This window comes from Xyrauchen texanus, chromosome 46 (assembly GCF_025860055.1).
Source record: "Xyrauchen texanus isolate HMW12.3.18 chromosome 46, RBS_HiC_50CHRs, whole genome shotgun sequence".
Taxonomy (NCBI): Eukaryota; Metazoa; Chordata; class Actinopteri; order Cypriniformes; family Catostomidae; genus Xyrauchen; species Xyrauchen texanus.
This window is the reverse complement of record NC_068321.1, coordinates 22,297,168-22,316,188: the sequence shown is the minus strand read 5'-3', so window position 1 is coordinate 22,316,188 and position 19,021 is coordinate 22,297,168. Positions and strand designations below refer to the sequence as shown.

General features: G+C 43.7%; 1 protein-coding gene across 4 annotated transcripts in view; it reads left to right on the top strand.

Annotated features, from left to right (window-relative positions):
• Positions 1 to 17,621, top strand: part of LOC127638600 (potassium voltage-gated channel subfamily C member 1-like) — a 36,867-nt gene extending 19,246 nt beyond the window's left edge. The window contains exons 3-5 of one of the 4 annotated variants that reach the window (XM_052120181.1): positions 3,358 to 3,453; positions 10,874 to 11,050; positions 15,706 to 17,621. In XM_052120181.1, the coding sequence (XP_051976141.1) occupies positions 3,358 to 3,453; positions 10,874 to 11,050; positions 15,706 to 15,815 (383 nt within the window). In that variant the 3' untranslated portion in view covers positions 15,816 to 17,621. Of the gene's footprint in view, positions 1 to 3,357; positions 3,454 to 10,873; positions 11,051 to 12,416; positions 14,622 to 15,705 lie in introns of those variants that run through there. The other 3 variants (XM_052120179.1, XM_052120183.1, XM_052120182.1) reach the window with 3 other exon arrangements.
• The last annotated feature ends 1,400 nt before the right edge of the window (positions 17,622 to 19,021 follow it).

Genomic DNA, 19,021 nt, shown 5'->3' with positions numbered 1-19,021 from the left:
GAACAATACTATGTTCAACCGGTCCTCGTGTTGGCAATGTTTTTGCCAAGCGCTCAAATCTATGTACCAGGTAAATCTGTTGCCTAAAGTATTTTTCTGGCCTAAGACTTATGTAAACATGTTTTTTGCACTTGAAATTTGATACAATGCTTAAGTTTCAAGTTTCGAATTTATTATTATTATCCCTTTCAGGAAATTTGGTTTACAGCAGAGTTTTGAGAAGACACCATCAATATGTAAAAAACAAAACAAATAACCATAAAACATACAATAATACAATAAAACATACAATAATCACAATCATAAAATACTGTTCTATATAATAAACCAATTAAAAACCAGAACTGAAAAACCTGAACTGCCCTTCTTCCCTTATATATTCTGCAAGATCAATATTCTAATCGCTATTGGAATAACAGAGTTTCCCGCTCTCTTGGAATGTATCCTGAGAGCTCTAAAACGTTGGCCAGAGGGCATCAATACAAATTGATTCTTAAGAGGGTGGTCAGGACAATTTAAAATAGCTTTCCCCTTCCTTAAGACTTGCCTGTCCTAAATCACTGACAGTTGAGTCTGGCGTGCCCCAATCACCTTACTGGCTGCATTTACCATTGTCTGCAGTCTGTTTAACAAGACTCAATTGGCCAAGCCAAGCCACCATACAAAATGTTAACACAGATTCAATATAATTCTAATAAAACAGGGACATAATTTTTTCACACAAATAAAAAGATACATTTTCCTAAGGAGGAACAAACATTGAAGAACCTTCTTGCAGATAACATCTGTATTCGATTAAAAATTGAAGCGGTTGTAAATAACAGTCCTCAGGTATTTATAGTTATCCACCAGTTCAATGACCTTCCATTTGATAAAAGTGTGATTCGGAACAGTTATACACTTCATTAAGTCAATAACCATATCCTTGGTTTTTACATCATTAAATTCTAAATTGTGTATATCACACCAAGACTCAAAATCATCCAATATACCATGACTACCTTCCCCTTCTTTCAGTAAACTCATGATGACACAGTCATCTGCAGATTTTATAAATGGTAAATGGTCTGCACTGCGCCTTTTTAACCTTAGCAGTATTCAATGCACTTTAAACTGCATCTCATTCACCCATTCACACACCAATGACAGCAGAGCTGCCATGCAAGGTGCTAGGGTCACCATTGGGAGCAACTTGGGGTTCAGTGTCTTGCCCAAGGACACTTTGGCATGTGGAGTCGTGTGGGCTGGAAATTGAACCACCAACCCTGCAATTTGTGAACAACACGCTCTACCACCTGAGCCACAGACGCCACAAATAATAACAGTATGTACAGCAAATGAGAAAGTACACAACCTGGTAGAGAAATTGTAGATGACATCGCAGTCTCTGAGAAAACACCATTCACAATTACACGCTGACGCCTAATTGTTCAAAACTCCACTATCCACCCTACAATATTTGGGTCCAACTTAATAAAGGACAACAGATTTTTTGCTAATATATTTGGTTGAATTGTGTTAAAAGCTGAAGAAAAATCAATCAATAAAAGCCTAACATGGGAACGTGCCCCCTCCAGGTGACCATAGACAAGATGAAGTAAAGTAAGCAGAGTGTCCTCCACTCCCCTACCAGGTCTATGGGCTAACTGCAGGGGATCTAATGCCCTTTCTACCTGATTTAAGACAGATTTTTTTATCAGCTTCTCAAAGGCCTTCATTACCAATGAAGTAAGGGCTACTGGCCTAAAGTCTTTAAGTTCTCTAGGAGAATTCGTCTTTGCAACAGGTACAATATTTGCACTTTTCCATATTGCAGGAACCTTTTGGTGTTGCAGTGATTTTAGAAAAATGGAGTAAAAAATTCCACATAACCAATATGCACATACATTTAGAACCTTACCACTTATCTTATCCGGACCTGGAGCTTTCCGAACCTTTGTGCTTTTTAATAACTTGAACATCCTGTGTATTAAAATCTATGGAAACATCTGCAACAGTCTCCTTCCGAATGTCTTCAATTACAGCACTGTAATCATGAGTCAAGTGTCGAAATGCCAAAAAATATGTATATCTGTATATCTGTATTAAAAACACTTAGTGCAATCCTCTTATTGTTTATTCATGGGATGTGGGTTTGCTGTCAAGTCCAATATCCAGTAGTTGACACTGGCCCATCCTTAAATAACAATCTATTGAAAAAAAGGGCTAGCTAAAAATATAGACTTTCCGATTTAATTTTAACAATTCTGATATTGATTCTTAAAATCCTAAGATGTTTTTTTTACTCTGCACAACCCTCTACAATAAGAGTAAATCACTCACATATGCAACCAGATTTTGCTCTATTTGACTGGAAATACCTACGATTAGCCACTGGCTGGTACATTTTCAGATTTCACTCACCAGTGATTGAGCAGCATTGTTGCAAATAAGGTCAGCACCGAGATCCTTTCACTGTATTTTGAGAGCAAATGTTTGAATTTACTTTTACATTTTGTGTTATGTGTGCCCGAAGATGATACACTCAGTCAATTTGTCAATTAATAATGTCTATTTTAATTGTGTTTTTACAGTAAGCTGTTGATAAAGAAAACAACGACAACAAAAAAGAAACTTTTAATCTTAATCAAAAACAGCACTGATGCAGTAAAGGAGCCATTCGACTCTACTCTCCTTAATACTATATGTGCTCAACCAAAACACTTTTGTGAGATGCTCTCTGAACTGCCGCTCTTGTTAAAGGGACAGTACTGTTTTAGTGTTTGTTCTACATATCGGTTTAAATTCTTGTAAACAGTACAAATTATGCATGTAAACAATAAACATGTAACTATATATAGATTATTGATCGACACGTAATTTTATCAATTTGGAATGCCCAATGCCCACTACTTAGTAGGTCCTCGTGGTGGTGCGGTTACTAACCTCAATTCAGGTTGCGGAGGACAAGTCTCAGTTGCCTCCACTTCTGAGACAGTCAATCTGCGCCTCTAATCACGTGGCTCGTTGTGCATGACACCGTGGAGACTCCTCATGTGGAGGCTCATGCTACTCTCCGTGATCCACGCACAACTTACCACATACCACGTTGAGAGCGAGAATCACTAATCGCAACCATGTGACTCTACCCTCCCTAGCAACTGGGCCAATTTGTTTGCTTATGAGACCTGGCTGGAGTCACTCAGCACACCCTGGATTCCAACTTGCGACTCCAGGTGTGGTAGACGGCGTCAATACTTGCTGAGCTACCCAGGCACCATATTTTTGAGATATTATACATTATAATTTGCCGACATTTAAATTAGAAGCCTAATTTGTGTGCTTTCCAACTCACTCAATTGGCCTTCTGTTTAATAGTGTGTCGTAATAGTGTTGGGAGACCAAAAGAGGATGATATAACATTTACTGAAGCTGGGTCGTGGGTCGGAAAAGCAACGGCATCACCAGGGTTGGGTGAGTTACTTTTGAAATGTATTCCACTAGAGATTACAGATTACATGCTGTAAAATGTCATTTTTAATGCATTCCGTTAGATTTCTCAAGGTCAGTAGCGTATTCTAAATAATTTGGATTACTTCTTCAGCACTGGTAGCATTTTTTCCCTTGTTTTGACTATACAAATTCTGACAGTACAGTAAGACAAAATACACATGTTAAAAATTAATTCTCTGAAAAACATAAATATCTTATGCAATGTTGTTTCTAAAACAAGATAAATCAAATTGATATTTTTAGATATGTTTACAGGAAAACAATAAAAAAAATATGATCAAAAATATGATTTTTGCCCTAATATCTAAGATCTTACTAGAAAAAATGAAATTATGATCCAACATGAATTTTCTTGATAAAAAAAATATGATCGTGTCTGGTACATGTGCATGTAAAATTGCTAGAAATAGAATTTTAAAATTTTCTATTTAGAATTTTGAAGCTGACAATTTACACAAGGTTTATTTCTATTTCTTCTGCTCCAAACTTACTTCAGTCTTACTTCTCTGTCTGCTCGTATGAATGTCACACATCATAAGAAAGTGTTTCACCGCTGTTCAAATGCACTTTGGATCGCATCATTTATAATATAAATATTAAATTAAACAAATGACAATAAAATGCAAAGTAATCTCTTCAATAATCAAAATACTTTTTGAATGTAACTGTATTCTATAATTACCAATGATTTAAATTGTAACTGTAGTGGAATACAGTTACTTATATTTTGTATTTTAAATATGTAATCCAGTTACATGCATTACGTTACTCCTCAACCCTGGGTATCACACACAGAGAACAAGCTGATGCGACTGTTACGTTTGAGCAATGAGGCAGACGAGGAGGTACGGATCCAAACGCAGTTCAAACTTTATTAAATGAACAGCACAGGAAAAACACAAAGGAACAGCCCACGATGGGGAAATGAAACATAAAAGTATAAACTAAACACGAGATGAACAAAGAGGGTATTCGAGGGAGAATCACACACCAGGTTGACATCAAACAACGATCGACAAAGACAGCACAAAGACACGGGGTATAAATAGACAAACGTGGGAAAGGTGGCCAATGAAAGAACAGAACTCAAACAAGGTAACAAGGTGATAAACAGAAACCAAAGGCAAATTAACCAGGGCAGGTGTAAACAATGAACAGTGAATACGAACGCTAACAGAGGGTTGTGGAATCAAATAAAGGACTAAAGTGACAACAAGATGGAAAACGAGAGGGCAACAGTGAAACGAGACAGGGTGGACTATGGAATTAAATAAGGGACTAAAGTGAAAACTTAAGAAGTGAAAAGTGACAAGATAGAAAACAAGGGGGCAACAGAGAGACAAGACAGGGTAATCATTACATAGCCCCCTTAAGGATCGGATTCCAGACGATCAAAACAACAAAAGACCGAAAAAGACCCACAAAGAAAAACCAAAATGAGGGCACCAGGGGCAAACAGACAGAGACAAGTGGGCACATGGGCGGACCAGGGGGTACACTGGGCAGGCAGGAAGTCCATGGGGGCCATTAGGCAGTCCAGGGAGGTGGAGAGGGTAGATAGATAGACCATGGAGGCCGAGAGGGCAGGCAAGCAGTCTATGGGGGTGTGTCAAGGGACCAGGGTCAGGTGGCCGCAGAACAGAGGCCGGTTTAGATGGCCCGGGAGCTGGCCACTTGGCGAGGACAGGGACCGGGTCGGGGGGCCTGGGAGGAGGCCACTGGGCAGGGACTGGGTCAGGAGGCCAGGGGAGAGGACTCAGGACAGGAACAGGGGCAGGAGGCCTGGGTGGAGGCCACAGGACAGAGGCCAGCTTCGGTGGCCTGGGAGGTGGTCGTGGGCCAATGGCCGGTTCAGGGGACCTGGGAGGTGTGGCCACTGGGGAGCTGGCGGAGCCGCGTGAGGCGGAGCCAAGGAGGACCTCTGAGGTGGGGCAGTCGAAGACTTGGGTGGCGGCGCCGCAGGAGGCATAGGCAGGGCCGCAGGAGACCCTGGGGGCGGAGCAGAGGCAGGCAGAGCCATGGTGTACCCTGTGGGCAGAGCCGTAGAAGGCTTGGGAGGCGGCGCCGTGGAAGGCTGGAGGCGGAGCCGAGGGAGGCTCGGGAGGTGGAGCCGGGGGAGGCGATGGCGTAGTAGGCTCAGAAAGCGGAGCTGAGGGAGGCTCAGGAGGCGAGGCCCTGGAAAGCTCAGGAGGCGGAGCAGAGGGAGGCTCTGGAGGCGGAGCTGAGGGCGGTGGCGCCGTAGACAGTTCTTGAGGCGGAGGCCTGGAAGGCTCCGGGGACGGAGCTGAGGAAGGCACAGGAGACGGAGCCAAGGAAGGCTCAGGAGATGGAGCCGCTGGAGGCTCTGGAGGCGGAGCCGTAGGAGGCTCTGGAGGAGGCTCGGAAGGCAGAGCCGTGGATGGCTCGAGAAGCTTGAAGGGTAGAGCCCTGGGAAGCTTGAGGGGCTTGAGAGGCGGAGCCCTGGAAGGCTCGAGAGGCTTGAGGGGCGGAGCCCTGGAAGGCTCGAGAGGCGGAGCCCTGGAAGGCTCGAGAGGCGGAGCCCTGGAAGGCTTGAGGGGCGGAGCCCTGGGAGGCTCGAGAGGCTTGAGAGGCGGAGCCCTGGGAGGCTTGAGGGGCTTGAGGGGCAGAGCCCTGGAAGGCTTGAGAGGCGGAGCCCTGGGAGGCCCGAGAGGCCCGAGAGGCGGAGCCCCGGGAGGCCCGAGAGGCGGAGCCCTGGGAGGCCCGAGAGGCGGAGCCCTGGGAGGCCCGAGAGGCGGAGCTCCGGAAGGCCCGAGAGGCTTGAGAGGCAGAGCTCCGGAAGGCCCGAGAGGCTTGAGGGGCGGAGCCCTGGAAGGCTCGAGAGGCTTGAGGGGCGGAGCCCTGGAAGGCTCGAGAGGCTCGAGAGGCGGAGCTGTAGGAGGCCCCGTAGGCGGAGTTGCAGGAGGCTCGAGAGGCTCTGGGGGCGGAACCGTCAGAGGCTTGAGTGGATCGAGAGGCGGAGCAATCGGAGGCTCTGGAGGCGGAGCCGTAGGAGGCCCCGTAGGCGGAGTTGCAGGAGGCTCGAGAGGCTCTGGGGGTGGAGCCGTAGGAGGCTTAGGGGGCGGAGCCCTGGTAGGCTCGAGAGGTTCAGGAGGTGGAGCCCTGGGAGGCTCGAGAGGCTTGAGAGGCGGAGCTCTGGAAGGCTCGGGAGGCGGAGCTCTGGAAAGCTCGGGAGGCGGAGCTCTGGAAAGCTCGGGAAACTCGGATGGCTGAGCTCTGGAAAGCTCGGGAAACTCGGATGGCTGAGCTCTGGAAAGCTCGGAAACTCGGATGGCTGAGCTCTGGAAAGCTCGGAAACTCGGATGGCTGAGCTCTGGAAAGCTCGGAAACTCGGATGGCTGAGCTCTGGAAAGCTCGGAAACTCGGATGGCTGAGCTCTGGAAAGCTCGGAAACTTCGGATGGCTGAGCTCTGGAAAGCTCGGAAACTTCGGATGGCTGAGCTCTGGAAAGCTCGGAAACTTCGGATGGCTGAGCTCTGGAAAGCTCGGGAAACTCGGATGGCTGAGCTCTGGAAAGCTCGGGAAACTTCGGATGGCTGAGCTCTGAAAGCTTCGGGAGGAGGAGCCCTGGAAGGCTCGAGAGGCGCTGGCTCTTGGACGGTCACGGCCATTGGCACTGGCACTGGCTCTTGGACGGTCATGGCTACTGGCACTGGCTCTTGGACGGTCGTGGCTACTGGCACTGGCTCTTGGACGGTCGTGGCTACTGGCACCTGCTCAGGGACGGTCGTGGCTTTGGGCACTGGCTCTTGGACGGTCGAGGCTACAGGCGCTGGCTCAGGGACGGTCGAGGCTACAGGCGCTGGCTCAGGGACGGTCGAGGCTACAGGCGCTGGCTCAGGGACGGTCGAGGCTACAGGCGCTGGCTCAGGGACGGTCGAGGCTACAGGCGCTGGCTCAGGGATGGTCGAGGCTACAGGCGCTGGCTCAGGGACGGTCGAGGCTACAGCGCTGGCTCAGGGACGGTCGAGGCTACAGGCGCTGGCTCAGGGACGGTCGAGGCTACAGGCGCTGGCTCAGGGACGGTCGAGGCTACAGGCGCTGGCTCAGGGACGGTCGAGGCTACAGGCGCTGGCTCAGGGACGGTCGAGGCTTGCGGCACTGGCTCATTGACGTTTGAGGCTTGCGGCACTGGCTCATTGACGTTTGAGGCTTGCGGCACTGGCTCATTGACGTTTGAGGCTTGCGGCACTGGCTCATTGACGTTTGAGGCTTGCGGCACTGGCTCATTGACGTTTGAGGCTACAGGCTCCGGCTGGGTTACCGTGGTTGGCGAGGATTCGGGCTCGCTCACGGTGACATGCGTGGGCTCTAGCTCGCTCACCGTGACATGCGTGGGCTCTAGCTCGCTCACCGTGACATGCGTGGGCTCTAGCTCGCTCACCGTGACATGCGTGGGCTCTAGCTCGCTCACCGTGACATGCGTGGGCCGGGAGGCGGAAGCCCGTCTTCTCCTCCTTCTCCGGGCAGACGAGGTGGACCGCGCTGGCTCGTGGACCGGCGCGAAAGGACGAACCACGGGCGAATGGAGGGTCAATTCTGCGGGAGGCGCTAAGGGGGTCTTTACTCGATGATGTCCACAGTTAGATGAGAACCGCAGATCTGTAGGGTCTCTTCAACGAATGCGTCAAGCGTCCAGTCGCGCGTAGCCGGTGGCAGCCGCTCCTTCAGCCCATCATTCAGGTTGCCTCGGAAGAAGACCACGAGAGAGTAATTTGGAAAGTCAGAGACGTTTGCCAGAGCCAGGAAGTCGTGAATGTGGTCTTCAATAGGTCGGTCCCCTTGCTTCAGGCTGAGCAGATCGTAATTTGCCTGAAAAACTGCTGGATCCATTGTGGTCGATCGTTCTGTTACGTTTGAGCAATGAGGCAGACGAGGAGGTACGGATCCAAACGCAGTTCAAACTTTATTAAATGAACAGCACAGGAAAAACACAAAGGAACAGCCCACGATGGGGAAATGAAACATAAAAGTATAAACTAAACACGAGATGAACAAAGAGGGTATTCGAGGGAGAATCACACACCAGGTTGACATCAAACAACGATCGACAAAGACAGCACAAAGACACGGGGTATAAATAGACAAACGTGGGAAAGGTGGCCAATGAAAGAACAGAACTCAAACAAGGTAACAAGGTGATAAACAGAAACCAAAGGCAAATTAACCAGGGCAGGTGTAAACAATGAACAGTGAATACGAACGCTAACAGAGGGTTGTGGAATCAAATAAAGGACTAAAGTGACAACAAGATGGAAAACGAGAGGGCAACAGTGAAACGAGACAGGGTGGACTATGGAATTAAATAAGGGACTAAAGTGAAAACTTAAGAAGTGAAAAGTGACAAGATAGAAAACAAGGGGGCAACAGAGAGACAAGACAGGGTAATCATTACAGCGACAAAGCAGAAGGCAGTCCAAAGTTACAAAGATTTTTGTACTTCTTAAAGAATTAATGAAGTGACGTTGATGAGTTTGCAGGTTTGTGTATGAACTGTTACTGGTGTAACTGCGCAAACTGAACTATTAGAAATTGTGATGTTTATTATGAAATTTCTCTGTATGTAGCCTTGAATTGGTCTTTAATTTAAGTTGTCAAACCATAAAATGACATACTTGTAACTGAAAATACATTGTGTAAGCTCTATGAAAGATACATTTAAACAGTATATCTTCCAGTGAGATTTTTTGATGATTTGGGTCGAATTTAATGGAAAACTGTGCGAGTTGCACTCTGAGGCACTTGAGTATTTTGACACTGGGCGTTGGTGCTTCATATATATATATATATATATATATATATATATATATATATATATATATATATATATATATATATATATATATACTCACCTAAAGGATTATTAGGAACACATACTAATACTGTGTTTGACCCCTTTCGCCTTCAGAACTGCCTTAATCCCACGTGGCATTGATTCAACAAGGTGCTGAAAGCATTCTTTAGAAATGTTGGCCCATATTGATAGGATAGCATCTTGCAGTTGATGGAGATTTGTGGGATGCACATCCAGGGCACGAAGCTCCCGTTCCACCACATCCCAAAGATGCTCTATTGGGTTGAGATCTGGTGACTGTGGGGGCCATTTTAGTACAGTGAACTCATTGTCATGTTCAAGAAACCAATTTGAAATGATTCGAGCTTTGTGACATGGTGCATTATCCTGCTGGAAGTAGCCATCAGAGGATGGGTACATGGTGGCCATAAAGGGATGGACATGGTCAGAAACAATGCTCAGGTAGGCCGTGGCATTTAAACGATGCCCAATTGGCACTAAGGGGCCTAAAGTGTGCCAAGAAAACATCCCCACACCATTACACCACCACCACCAGCCTGCACAGTGGTAACAAGGCATGATGGATCCATGTTCTCATTCTGTTTACGCCAAATTCTGACTCTACCATCTGAATGTCTCAACAGAAATCGAGACTCATCAGACCAGGCAACATTTTTACAGTCTTCAACTGTCCAATTTTGGTGAGCTCTTGCAAATTGTAGCCTCTTTTTCCTATTTGTAGTGGAGATGAGTGGTACCCGGTGGGGTCTTCTGCTGTTGTAGCCCATCCGCCTCAAGGTTGTGCATGTTGTGGCTTCACAAATGCTTTGCTGCATACCTCGGTTGTAACGAGTGGTTATTTCAGTCAAAGTTGCTCTTCTATCAGCTTGAATCAGTCGGCCCATTCTCCTCTGACCTCTAGCATCAACAAGGCATTTTCGCCCACAGCACTGCCGCATACTGGATGTTTTTCCTTTTCACACCATTCTTTGTAAACCCTAGAAATGGTTGTGTGTGAAAATCCCAGTAACTGAGCAGATTGTGAAATACTCAGACCGCCCGTCTGGCACCAACAACCATGCCACGCTCAAAATTGCTTAAATCACCTTTCTTTCCCATTCTGACATTCAGTTTGGAGTTCAGGAGATTGTCTTGACCAGGACCACACCCCTAAATGCATTGAAGCAACTGCCATGTGATTGGTTGATTAGATAATTGCATTAATGAGAAATTGAACAGGTGTTCCTAATAATCCTTTAGGTGAGTGTGTATATATATATATATATATATATATATATATATATATATATATATATATATATATGCAATTTTAAGAAACATTTATTTATGTACATACATAAATTATTCATAATATTATACAAGTTAAAATAGGTGAGGTAATATATTGCATTGCATTCAGAAATTTGAGTTACCAACCCTTTTGCAGAATCTTATTAGCAAGTTTGAATGCTTTCAGAATGTATCACTGTTTTGATAGCCTTAAATAAATCCTGCATGTCACCTTGCATCCATCTGAATTTAGTAATCTCTTTTTTTCTGTGACTGGAGATTTTAAAGTCAATGGGGAGGCATCCAAAGCTGCCCTGGCCAATGAGGACTGTCCTCACATCGACCAGGCGGTGTCACCCGAGGAAGTCTTCAGCCCTGTGGACCGCGAGAGACCCTGCTTCCTGCTAACCTCCAGAGCAGAACGAGCCAACCACACAGTGGGGAGAGTCAGGAAGGGTACGTAACCAGCCAATCACTGCTAGGCGTCAAAGCACTGCCAGTGCTGTGTCTGAAGTTGGAGCAGCTGTCAATCAAAGATGCTCTTTCAGTGCAAATCGATCGACTGTCACTCAGCATACTTTCTTGCAGTCTGATTGCTCCTCAGGTCTGGTTGACAGGAAAAACTGTCATAGAAATTATATATCCAAGTAAGCCGTCAACGGGCTTCTTTTGGTTTTGAGCTCAGTCTAAACAAGATGTTTGAGAAGAACATTTGGTGCCAGCTTTCTAAATATATTCATTTGAATGCAGTATGTCAAAGAACCATTATGCAATTACAATATGCATCAGGCTCCAATTTCAATGAAAAAGTAATGTAACGATGTTTATGAAGAAATTCTAATCTTACAACTGAAATATTCTAGTTTCAGTATATTGCCTAGCAGTGTGCTTGTTTGCATGCAGATTCACAATGGCGGGTGGTAATGGTGAATCTCACAAAGAGATGCGGCACGGGATATGGGGCATGTGGTCACATGAAAAGAACTCAGCCAGTCAGAAGCTCTTGGGAACATGTAAGCAAACAGATCACAAACATATCTATTAGCATGCTTAGTCCATGCTAGTCTAGATAAGAGGCTAGGTTATTAAAGTCAACATGAAATTGCATTTACAACCCATTTTACAAACTTCCGACGTACTTCTGAGTGAAACAAGATATTCAGCGAGAGAAATTGCATGGCGGAACTTGAACTTATGCATCACTGAACTAATTGGATCGTGGAAATTGGGTTTTTACTTACCATAATGGAGGGGGTTTGAGGGGAAGGGTTGAAAAGTAAGAGGGATTTCTGAAGTTGGCTGAAAAGCAAAGTCGTTTCTGAGGCAGAGCGGATTATTACTATTCAATAAAATAAAAGATTACAAAGATTTTATTACATTTTTTCTTTGGATTTATGCATTATTAGAGTCATAAAGCAAAAAACGATCTGCACAGATTTTTGCCCATTATGGTTGTTTTGTGGTTGGGCTGATGTGTCTGGCTGAGTTCTTCGACATCTCTCTGAACATGTGTTGTGCTGTACTGCACTTTGAAAGCACCCCATGCATGCAGTAGACAGTTTGAAACATAGAACGCATGGAGGATAATGCATTTGACTTGGCAATCAGTCATTGTCAACTGGCTAACCATGAACATAACAAGCCCATGACAGGGGAATGCACAAACAAAAACCTAACTGCGCAAACACACACATCTGTCCACCTACCTGCCTTACTAAGAGTGTTGTTTTTTCACAAACTCAAACCTTGGCAAAGAGTCTTTGTCTAGAGTTGATGGCTGCTCTGAGGTTTAACTGAAAGCCCTTTTTCTCTTCAAATGAAGGTTATGAAAAGCCATGGAGCCATAGCAGCATGTCTGGAGGCGTGGCCTCAGTGTCGGCCCTGCCCTGCAGCCCGCCCTGTCTCATGCAGCAGGTCCACTCTCCCATCCCATCCATCCTGTAGCACGGACAACAAAACTAACCAATCAGAAGCCCTCACTCTGCAGCGCTGCGCTGAGATGCCTGCTCACACTGTGTATCATCCGTCTCTCATTAAACTATTGTTCATTTGACAACTCTTCTCCTCTACTTCCTTTTACTCCTCTCTTCTACTTCCTCTTCTCTTGTCCTTCTTCATCTTTTATTATTCTTCGTCCCTTCTATCTTTCCTTCCTTCCTCTTTTCTTCTATTTCCCCTTCTTCTGTCTTTTCCTCTTCCCTTCTTCCTTTCCCTTATAGTCCCTTCTATCTTTTCCCCTTCCCTTCTTCCCATCTACTTCCCCTTCTACTTCCTCCTCCTTTCTCCTTCCTCTTCCTTCTCTTCTGTATTTTCCCTTCTCTTTCCTTTCCTTTATATTTCCTCACGTCTTCTATCTTTCCCCCATCCTCTTCCTTCTCTTCTGTTTTTTTTTTGGTGTTCTCTTCTCCTCCTTCCACGTCTACTTCCTCATCTCTTCTATCTTTTCCCCTTCCTCTTCCCTTCTACTTCCTCCTTTATCTTTCCCCTTTTTTCTCTTCTGTCTTTTTCCTGTTCTCTTCTTTCACTTTTACTTCCTCATCTCTTCTATCTTCCCCTTCCTTCTCTTCTGTCTTTTTCCTCTTCCCTTCTACTTACTTATACATCTATATTTCCCCCTACTCTTCTCTTCTCCTTCCTTCTCTTCTATCTTTTCCTCTTCCTTCTCTTCTTTTCTCTGCCTTTTTCCTTTTCCCATTTACATCTTCCTCTTCCTTTCTATTTCATCATTCCTTCTATCTATACCCTTTTCTTCTCCAGCTTCTCTTTTACTTCCTCTTCTCTTCTCCACTATCATGTTCCTATGCAGTGGTCACATCTTCTCCTTCTCATTCCTCTTGGTCTCATTTCCTTCCCCCTTTCAAAACCTCTGTGCTTGCATAGTTTTCCCCTACTCTCTCCTTCATACCTCCTTCTTTTTTCAAAACACTTGGGTGTTTCTAAGCTGTGGTCTTCATTAGGTGCTATTGGACACCATTTAAAAGAAAAAAGAAGGGAACTATGAGAAAATGGCTATTTCATATAGTGTTCAGCAGTATGAAAACAAATATGAGATAATTGAGTAACACTAAACAATCATGATTCTCGTGATGCACTCGTCACCGATGTAGAAACTTGACTGAAGAAACCTCATTTCCATTTGCATGCCTTGCATGGGAAACTATTTGAGAAAAAAAAGTAATTTGTTTTGAAAATATTTCTGAATTTTCTTTTTCATCCAATGCTTCTTAAATAAATCTGATGCTGAGTATGATATCATTTACAGTGACAGACAATATATGTAGCATACTACACTGAAAATGTTTTTAATTATTTTTTTGCAGACATTTTTTGCCTTTCCCCAAACTATAATCTCTGGTGTGTTTAAGCACCATTTATCTGTTAGTAGCACTGTCAAGTCGACCATCTGGCTTTTTGACAAACTAATTAAGATGCAAATAGCAAAAATGCACTTTAACTCTTTCTCAACCAGAGCAGGCAAATTTATTCCAAAAATATAATTACTAATATAATAATAATATCAGCTATAAATCATTTTATTTAACTACAATCTACGCATATTTTCATAAATTACATATCAAGTGTGGTGTATCTGATACATGTGTGTACATGCCATTTTCCAACATTGCTTTTACACTGTAGCAAATCACACACACAAAATCATAACCACAGAAAATATACAACATGCACAGTATAATGTGCAGAAAACGTCTTAAAAAATAAATAAAATAAATAATAATATAATTTTGGAATTACTTGGGGAGAAGTTAATGCATGCACTTTTATGCAAAAATACGTATGCGAATGACAAACTGTAAATATGAACCTTGCATGAAATAAATTTTTTATCCAATCTGTATATAGACTCTGTTTTTCTTTTAAAGAACATGCATTCATAACTCCCCCCTGTTGCTTGGCAATATGCTCTGCCTATATTGTGATGTCTCTTTGATCTTTCACCGCTCTTTATCGCTGAGTTATTTTTTCCATTCTTTTGGACAACCTTGTATTTAAAGGGATAGTTTACCCAACATTGAAAATTCTGTCATCATTGACTCGCCTATTTGTTGTTTCCAACTCGTTTGACTTTCTTCTGTGAAACGCAAAAGGAAGTGTTTGGCAGAATGACAACCTCAATCACCAATGAATGCAAGATTCAATGAAACTGAATGGTGACTGGGGCTAACATTCTGCCAAACATCTCCTTTTGGGTTCCACTGTAGAAAAATGAGTTACAAGTAATATGGGTTTGGAACAACATGAGGGAGAGTAAATGTTGACAATATTTAAAATTTTTGGGTGAACTGTCCTTTTAAAAAAAAACAATCGCAATAATTGTGATTATGCTTCAGTGTTACAAGAGCATAATTCAATCCTGTTAAAAGGATGCACAACCACAGTTGTACGTTGAAAGGTCAGAAAGGTCAAAGAGAGATTGTGTGACCTCCGGTGGGGTGGGGGGTTGAAACAGGATAGCGATGGCAGGACTAGCGATGACTGCCCTGTTTCGCACACTGGTAGCATACCACATCTCATTAACCAAGCATGAGATTCACACTGCGTTCCAACTCACACAATCACAGCATGAACTGATGAGCCAATCGTGTTAAAGGAATAGTTCACCCATAAATTAAAATTCTGTCATCATGTGCTCACCCTCATGTCATTTTATTCCTAAATGACTTTTTCTTCTAGGGAACATAATTTCTTCTTTCATGTTCCATGGAAAAATAGCAGCATACAGGTTTCGAAAGACATGAGGGTGAGTAAATAATGACAGTCATTTAATTTTGGAGGGAACCATTCCTTATACAATAACCTGTCTACATTCAATGCGTCTTAACGAGTGCAGCTTGGAAGATGAGCATGGTAAATCACATGGTAAAACCTGCGTTTACCATGAGCCTGTGATGGAAGTCATCCTGTAAGTCACCTGCTGGAAACTTCATGCATCACACTGGATGTTTGCTTGCACGAGTCGAGGGACAACAATCCCGCCAGACTTCTCCAGCTGTCCCCCCCTCCCCCATGTTTCTGTGATGTTCGTTTGGTGTATTAATATGATTTTCCTTCTTGTTTGTTGTTGTTGTTTTCTCTTCTTTATGTGTTTATAGAGAACCAGCGCACCAACCGAAGCAGACAACCGACCGAGTCAGTGTGTGTAATGAACCATGGTGTACCAACCACTATGTGTGTCAACCATAAAGCCACATCCCCCACCTGATAGTATCGTATTTAGTGTGTTTGTGTGAGAAAGTGCGTGTTGTGCGTTTGGCGTTGATTAACATCTCTCTTTGAGTTGTGACTTAGAATTAATTCAGCGTAGATGTAGCACACTAATACTGAGAAGCTTTAGTCATTTAGCTATATGTAGCGCTATTTCATCGTCGTTAAATGTGCTGTCGTGCTGTGCGAAATGCCTGGTGTTTTTTGTTAGTGAGTGTCAGTGCTGTACATAGTGCTCTTGTGTGCTGGTGTTGTAAAACGTTCATTTTTCTCTTTGAAGTGTTTTGGTTGTTAAAATGTTGCTCCAATCACTTATCACCTTTCAATGGGAAAAAAAAAAAAAAATCCACATTCTTTGTGGTCAAATCCAAGTAAGAATCAAGTTAGTGAAGAAAATAGCTTTCCGATGTTTTGTACTATAGTGGTTAACGTGTAGAAATTGACTTTTGCACTGTTTGCACCATTCACTTTTACATTCCTTTCAGTTGAACAAATGACAAAATATTTTGTAGCTCACGTCAGGATGGTAACTTTCGTGTCCTAACAAGCGTGATGCGAAAAACCAACAAAAGTGATAAAGGTAAAAATACAGAGTTTTTGTGTCACGATTACAATAAGATGAGTGACAGGACTATTTTCGGTGGCATGGTTTCCATTTCTGTCACTTCATGCAGAGTAGCCACGCCCATTGCAAAATCTGATTGGTCCAAAATTCTGCTAAACATCAAATACTTTCTAATTGGCTTTGATTGTGTCACCTTGCTTAGCTTTTTTGTGCTCTGTGCCAACGGACAAATTTACGGTGGCCGAGAAGTGCACAACACAAACGAATTAGCAAAGCAAATAAAAGCTGAAAACACAACGGAAATAAGCCACAACACAATAAAGCCACAACACTGTTAATGTGGCTTAACTCCGTCGTTTTCAGCTTTTATTTGCTTTGCTAATTTGGTTGTGTTGTGCACCCCTCGGCCACCGTCCAAATGACTTACCGCTGAAGTCGCGCCACGCTTCATTACGACACATTGTTAGATTGAAAGGAAAACAAGAAAAGGCTAGTAAGCACATCACTGGGACCAAACTCACTATTTTTGAACAAATGACCATCGTTGTGTTCAATGAGAAAAGTCTTAAATGATGTTGAAAAATGTTTTAGTTTGCATTTGAAAATTCAGAACACACAAGCTATTTTTAAAACCACAGCTGAAGAACGGTTTTACGTGAAACTATGACAACAGACAATCCTACACACAATTAAGAGTTCATTCTGAAGGAACGATAACATACAGGGTTTATGATGAACTGAGTACAAGAAAGTAAACCAATACCGTGTCTTAGGTTTCTTTCAATATTTGTTTTTCATTGTTGTGAAAATGTGAAGTAAATCCAATTCTCTGGGACCAAACTAGCGCACTGCCAGATATATCTTGGGGATGTCAAGTTGGGTCCTTTTCTTACAATATACTGGACTGTTCAAAGACCCAACCACATCAGAGCATAAACATCAGTCAAAAATGAACTAGTAATAAATACATTTTGGATGATTTTAGAGGATTTTGGTCTTTGTGACTGCATAGTCTTTGGAAATAGTAAACATTGGACTAAAAAGAGGTGACATCCCAATCGTTTGTGCTGTTTTGTGAGACGTCCCTTGTGTGTTTCAGCACACTACAGTGCATAGTATGGATCGTTATTTAAACCAGGTGTTTTGATTGATGGTTTGAGTTGGCTTATTGTTAAGGCAATTTTGTGTCTTTTTCTGAAGAGAAGAGAAAAAGCTATGAAAATGGAAATAATGATAATAAAAAGCACAAAAAAATTAAGATTTTGTGTGTTTCGTTTTTAAGGCACTGTTGATGTAAAATTAATAAAGCTATAAGAATTATAACTCGATGTGTGTATGTGTACTTGATCAGTTTTATAAAATATATTATATTTTCATGCTATGACCACATAAGATGATGTATCAAAAACCTTTAAAGACGACTCGGTTACTAACGTAACCTCGGTTCCCTGAGAGGAGGGAACGAGTATTGCGTAAGTAGCTTACGCTATGGGAAAACTCCGTTTCTCGAGAAATATTGAAGTCTTTATGTAAAACGCTAAACATCAAATACTCGGTTACTAACGTAACCTCGGTTCCCTGAGAGGAGGGAACGAGTATTGCGTAAGTAGCTTACGCTATGGGAAAACTCCGTTTCTCGAGAAATATTGAAGTCTTTATGTAAAACGCATTGCAGCTGCACAGCAGACAGCAATGAGCGAGGCAGCTCGGTCATTGGCTGTGCTGCGGCAACTTGCTCGAACCAATGGCGGGGCGACTCTGAACGCGCGACCAATGAGCGCGCGCTTTGCGCCTGCGCGCTCAGAGCCAGCCAAGATTAGCATGGCTAAGGCTATATATTAGGCGCCCTGTCATGAGAGTTCTTTAGGTTCAATCGACTGAAGCGAACTGACCAAGCACAAGCACGACAGCTTACGCAATACTCGTTCCCTCCTCTCAGGGAACCGAGGTTACGTTAGTAACCGAGTCGTTCTCTATCGAGAGGTCTCTCCTATTGCGTAAGTAGCTTACGCTATGGGAACACCATGCAAAACGCCGTGCGTGCTGACTTCACTCTATAAAACCAGAGGCAGATGCCTGAGCCTTAAAGCAAAGTGATTATTCCACGAGCCGGCCAATGGCGAGCTACATAATGGGATAGTATTGAGCGCCCTCCAAGGTGGTCCATGGTGGGGCGCTCATAGTACAAACACAAGCACATATCTTATGTACTGAGTTTTCTATGTACTGATATGCATAAAAAATCCTTTAAGTCAGTCAGAGACGGACCTATAAGGGAGGAGATAATGCTCAGCATATACATACTCCAGTCCATTCTATAGTCAGGCTGATAGAGTGTTGGAATGCAATGAGGGGACCTGTAGGTTATAAAACCTGATAAATGTCGAAGGTGAGGCCCAGCCTGCCGCCGCACAAATATCTTCAATGGGTATCCCACTCGACCACGCCCACGAGGAGGCCATGCTCCTCGTAGAGTGAGCTCTGACGCCTAAGGGGCATTGAAGGCCCTTGGCTTCATAAGCCAGCGCTATAGCATCCACTATCCAGTGCGATACTCTTTGCTTTGAAACTGCGAGACTTTTAGTGCTGCCGCCAAAGCATACGAATAATTGTTCCGTCTGTCTGAACAGGGCAGAACG